The sequence below is a fragment of the Canis lupus genome, chromosome 14 (assembly GCF_011100685.1).
Source record: "Canis lupus familiaris isolate Mischka breed German Shepherd chromosome 14, alternate assembly UU_Cfam_GSD_1.0, whole genome shotgun sequence".
In the NCBI taxonomy this organism is placed as follows: Eukaryota; Metazoa; Chordata; class Mammalia; order Carnivora; family Canidae; genus Canis; species Canis lupus.
In genome coordinates, this window is record NC_049235.1 from 2,733,904 (window position 1) to 2,739,337 (window position 5,434).

At 40.3% G+C, this 5,434-nt stretch overlaps 1 protein-coding gene across 1 annotated transcript; it reads left to right on the top strand.

The window, feature by feature from the left end:
• Positions 1 to 641: 641 nt before the first annotated feature.
• On the top strand, positions 642 to 1,834 carry LOC482247 (olfactory receptor 2H1). Its single transcript, XM_038556372.1, has one exon. The coding sequence runs from the start codon at positions 642 to 644 to the stop codon at positions 1,566 to 1,568; it is 927 nt and encodes a 308-aa protein (XP_038412300.1). The 3' UTR covers positions 1,569 to 1,834.
• The last annotated feature ends 3,600 nt before the right edge of the window (positions 1,835 to 5,434 follow it).

A 5,434-nucleotide genomic window follows, 5' to 3' on the forward strand; every position in this document is an offset into this window, starting at 1 on the left:
ATTTGCTTCGACGTGGATGGAACTAGAGGGTATTATGCTGAGTGAAATAAGTCAATCGGAGAAGGACAAACATTATATGGTCTCATTCACTTGGGGAATATAAATAATAGTGAAAGGGAATAGAGGGGAAGGGAGAAGAAATGGGTAGGAAATATCAGAAAGGGAGACAGAACATGGAAGACTCCTAACTCTGGGAAACGAACTAGGGGTGGTGGAAGGGGAGGAGGGCGGGGGGTGGGGGTGACTAGGTGGTGGGCACTGAGGGGGGCACTTGACGGGATGAGCACTGGGTGTTATTCTGTATGTTGGCAAATTGAACACCAATAAAAAATAAATTTATTATTAAAAAAAGTAATCTTATCCGAGTGTCTATGAAGAATGTTATTTCAGATTTAGAAATAAATTTCAAAGATAATATCTTAACAAATATCTCTTTTGTATATAAAAAGAACAGACTTATGGAAGAGAAGTTGTATCTTGCTGGTCTGATATAAAACACTCATATGTCTCCTGTTCTAAGATCCCCTGGAAAACTAATAATGTTTGCGTTCATTAAATAAATGATAGAATAACCTTCAAACCTCAATTCACAAAACTTTTGTTACAATTATATTCAAATTCCAATGCCAAAAGTACCAGTGATGACCAACAAGAGTTTCCCAATGGGCTTCATTCTTCTGGGCTTCTCTGAATGGCCCCATCTAGAAATGATTCTCTTCTGGATTGTGATCATCTTGTACACCATGATCATCCTCTCCAACTCAATAATTATCTTACTCTCTTGTGTGGACCCTCATCTCTACACTCCCATGTACTTCTTTCTTAGCAATCTTTCTTTCTTGGATCTCTGCTTTACCACAACCACTGTGCCCCATATGTTGTCCAACTTGTGGGGGCCAGGCAAGATCATCACCCACACAGGCTGTGTCATCCAACTCTGTATGTTGCTCTGCCTTGGTGCCACAGAATGTGTCATGTTGGTAGTGATGGCCTTTGACCGCTACATTGCTATCTGCCAGCCCTTGCACTATACCATCATCATGCATCATCAGTTCTGTTGGAAGCTGGTGCTCATAGCCTGGCTCTCTGGCCTGATAGAATCTGTTACTCAAATTCCTGTCACACTTCAGCTTCCATTCTGCACCCACCACCGCCTAGATGACTTTCTGTGTGAGGTTCCAGCCCTCATACGGTTGACATGTGGAGACACCTCTGCCATTGAATGGCAAATGACCATCTCTGCTATTCTTTTCACCATCGTGCCACTGGCATTGATCCTGACTTCTTATGGCTACATAGCTCAAGCTTTAGGTAAAATCCAATCCAAAGATGGAAGGCAGAAAGCCATTGCCACATGTTCCTCCCACCTTACTGTGGTATTCATGTTTTACGGAACTGTGGCACCAGTGTATACATATCCTAAGAATCACTTTGCTTCAACATATAGCAAATTCTTTACCTTCTTCTACACTGTGGTCACACCATTGTTAAATCCTCTTATCTATTCCCTGAGGAACAAAGACGTAAAGAATGCTATGCTACAACTGCTGAGAAGAGGATCACCATGAGAAAAAGGTAGAATTTGATCTTTGAACCAGAAGGGAAGTTGAAAATCATGACAGTCACACATTCTTCACAATTTTAAAAGCATGGTTTGTTTCAAAGGCAGTAATCTTTTATTTAACATGATTTCACATGTCATTTTGTCAAAACAACAAATTGTACAAATACAATGCCAGTTTTTTGGCACCTAATATAAGTTTAATTGTTAAGTTGTAGAAATATGAGTTTCTTTTTCAAGCTAGTTGTATAAATTGGATATTTTTGGAGAATTTAAAAAATATCAGAGAAGGAAAAATTGTAGGAATAACTGTTTGTTTCAATATTGAATGCCCTGATGAAGTGGTAGCTATGTGTTTATGTTTTCTGTTTCTCTTCTAATTTCATTATTTTTTTACTCTTTTTGTTCCCCCAATATACAGTTAGTCCTTTTTAAGAATAATTACTATTTGTTCCATTCCCTTCCATTTTAAAATATTTCTTTCTTTAATAGTAGGCCTGTTAACTATGTTGAATAAAGCTTTTGAACTAAACTTGATCACTGTCTGCATACTGAGTCAACATTAATAATCACAAAGACAATAATAAGTGTTAGATTAGCTCAATAGATGGAATTTTAAGTACAATTTTATTTTAGACAAGGCCTAGTTCCAAGGTGTCAAAGCAGTCTCTGAAAATTGTCACTGGCCTTTTCTCACAGACTCAAAAGAGTCAAGAACAATTCTGAATGAAAAATGAAAATTAAAAAAGGAAGTCTGTCATTATGCAGAGTAGAAAAATAACAGGGTATTTCACCCAAGAAATTATGACAATAGAAAAATATCTTTTTCAAAAACACATAAACATTTATTAATAGACCACATCCTAGTCAATAAAATAAACCTAAACAAATAAATGAAATCCTAACAATGTGTCCTCTTGTAATAATGATGACAGGAAATTAATAGCACACAAATTTAAACAATTTAGAAAAATCTCTATTCCTGTGGAAATTAAATGTATTTCTAAAAATAGGAGGTATCAAATGAGAATCTTGAGAAAATAAAACTATTAGTATTGAATTTTAAACTCAAGTAAATTTTCCTTTAAAAGTAAGGGGAAAACAAAATTTATTTTTTTCTTTTTCACAATGAATTAAGCATACAGCTAGTCCCATATACTTCTACACATACCTTTACAAAACATATCTTAATGAAAGAAAATGTTACTTGAAAGACACTTTATATACAGTGCACTTTCATATGCTTCTACATATATGGTCTTATAATCATGACCCAATTGGTCACCAGATAAGCCATCACAAAGCACAGATTAGAGAGAGAATGTGTAGGGGTTGGAGTGTCGTTAATTTATGCATGACAGAATGCTGGTTATATGCCTTTACTTGCCCACGTAGACCAATTCAATTCATTTAAACAACCAGCTACTGAACAGCTATTATATGCTGCAAATTGCAGGCATTAGAAAAGCATAAATGGGGCAGTCCGCGTGGTTCAGCAGTTGAGCGCCACCTTCAGCTCAGGGTGTGGTCCTGGAGACCTGGGATCGAGTCCCCTGACTCCTGCATGGAATGGAGCCTGCTTCTCCCCCTGCCTGTGTCTTAGCGCCCCCCGCCCCCAGCCGTGTGTGTGTGTGTGTGTGTGTGTGTGTGTGTGTGTGTGTGTGTCTCATGAATAAATAAATAAAATCTTTAAAAAAAAGAAAAGCATAAATGAATCTGACATGTTTTCTCCATTCAAGTAATACTGTCTATAAAAGTAGTGGTAGCAGTTGCTGTTGTCATTATTACTGCCGTTGTTAGTTAACAGAATTAATGTAGTTAGCACACTGAGTGATTACTATTTGACAGACATCATGCTGACTACACTTCTTGGATTACCTACTGAATGTGCTTAATTAAATTTGTAACTGCAATCTAAGTTTTATGGTTGTCCTACAGACCTCATATTCTCACCTAGTTTATTAACCACTGTGTTCTCCAAAATCTCTCCTCCTAAAAAAAAAAAGAAAAAAAAAAATCTCTCCTCCTTCCCAAACACTTCTAACTATGAACTCTTAGCAATTCCTCAATTCTAAATGCACCTAGAAAATAGAAGTCACAAGGTGTCCAGTCCAAGGTGGTCACATAGGGGGACCCTGAACTGGCTTTCTCTATGGACACACACAAAATGACACCTATTGATAGAGCAATTCTTTTTGAAGAACTAGGGCTGACTTAAGAGCTTCTGCACAAGAAAAGATAGAAAGGCAAAAGAGAATAGCAAGAGAGATGCAGACACACTAATGAAGGGGATCCCCACATGCAATGCTGTGAACTGAAGTGAGCAGGGATAGTTCTCAGGGACCTGGAATAAACTTGTCTGTTCTTGGACACAGAAAACAAACAAACAAACAAAACACAATAACTGAGGTTTAAAAGAGTAAATAGAATGAATAGAATGTAAAAGAGTCAGCTCTAGAACTCTTACTAAATGTTAAGGAGCTGCTGGACTTCTCTCCGAGAAGGGGGAACTAACACACATGTTCTATTACTCCCCTTCCATCTTGAAAGCACAGGCATCCTAACTGACTGCCCTGGCCAAGACCAGGTTAGTGCTTACTACAGCTCCAAGCTTTGTGCTAAGGCAATACAGGTACAAAGCACCTGGAACACTCCACTTCAGCTCCAGATGGCTTTGCAGGGCACCAGCAGCACCCAATGCTCCAGAACCTCCCAACTGGCATCTGGTTTGGATCCAGCTGCCCCAACCAACACGAACCCTACACAGAGCAGCATGAAACACTCCTGCCTGTGGTGGCCTAACTCACCACCCAACCAGAGCACCTGCTGTGTTAAAAATTCTGAGACACACTGACATGACCACTTCAGCTTCAGCTGTCCAGCCATGACAGGAGACAACAGGTACCATAACAGCCCACCCATACTTTAGCTGTCCTGCCAGGGTGATCCCTGTGTGGGGCACCCCAGGAACTCTCAGTCACCACTCCAGTGAACACTCTCTACAGAGATCCCTGAACACCCTGCTTATGCCCATTTCAGATTCGGCTATTCTGCTAATGTGTCCCATGTGCATATAGCCCTGGGAGCCCAGGCTTGCATGCACTTCAGCTCTAGCTGCCCTGCCAGGACACTCCCTCGTGTGGAGCAACCTGGAACACACCAGGTTATACCCACTTTATTTTTTTAAGATTTCATTTATTTATTCATGAGAGACACACAGAGAGAGGCAGAGACATAGGCAGAGGGAGAAGCAGGCTCCATCCAGGGAGCCCAACATGGGACTCAATACCAGGACCGTAGGATCCTTAGGATCACACCCTAAGCTGAAGGCAGATGCTCAACTGCTGAGCCACCCAGGCATCCCTACCCACTTTAGATTTATCTGTCTGCCGGGGTGCCTGACGTGTAGAAAATACCAGGATCCCTCAGCTTATACCCACTTAAGTTTCAGCTGTACTGCAAGGATATTCTCTGTACACACAGCCCTGGGACAACTCAGATAACACCTGCTTCAGGCTCAGCCATACTTCCAAGACATTCTCTGCATTTTGAGTTTTAGAACACTCTAGCGGGACCTACTTCAGCTTTCACTCCCTTGCCAGGGCACCAAAAGTGGGAAGAGCACAAGAATTACTCTGACTATGCCCACTTTAGCCTTAGCACTCCTGCCAGGGTAAATACAGCATAGAAGGCCCTAGGACCTCCAGCCCATGCCTGTCACAGACCCAGCCAACCAGCACCACTATGAAACTAGGAGTCAACCATAAGAAAAATGTGGAAAGACCACAAATATATGGAAGTTAAATAACATGCTACTAAACAATAAGTGGGTTGACCAGGAAATCAAAGAAGAAATATTTTTTAATGAGAAAA

Bases quoted from the DNA above. Each gene is read 5' to 3' on its own strand.
- LOC482247 (XM_038556372.1), top strand. From the start codon at position 642: ATGACCAACAAGAGTTTCCCAATGGGCTTCATTCTTCTGGGCTTCTCT.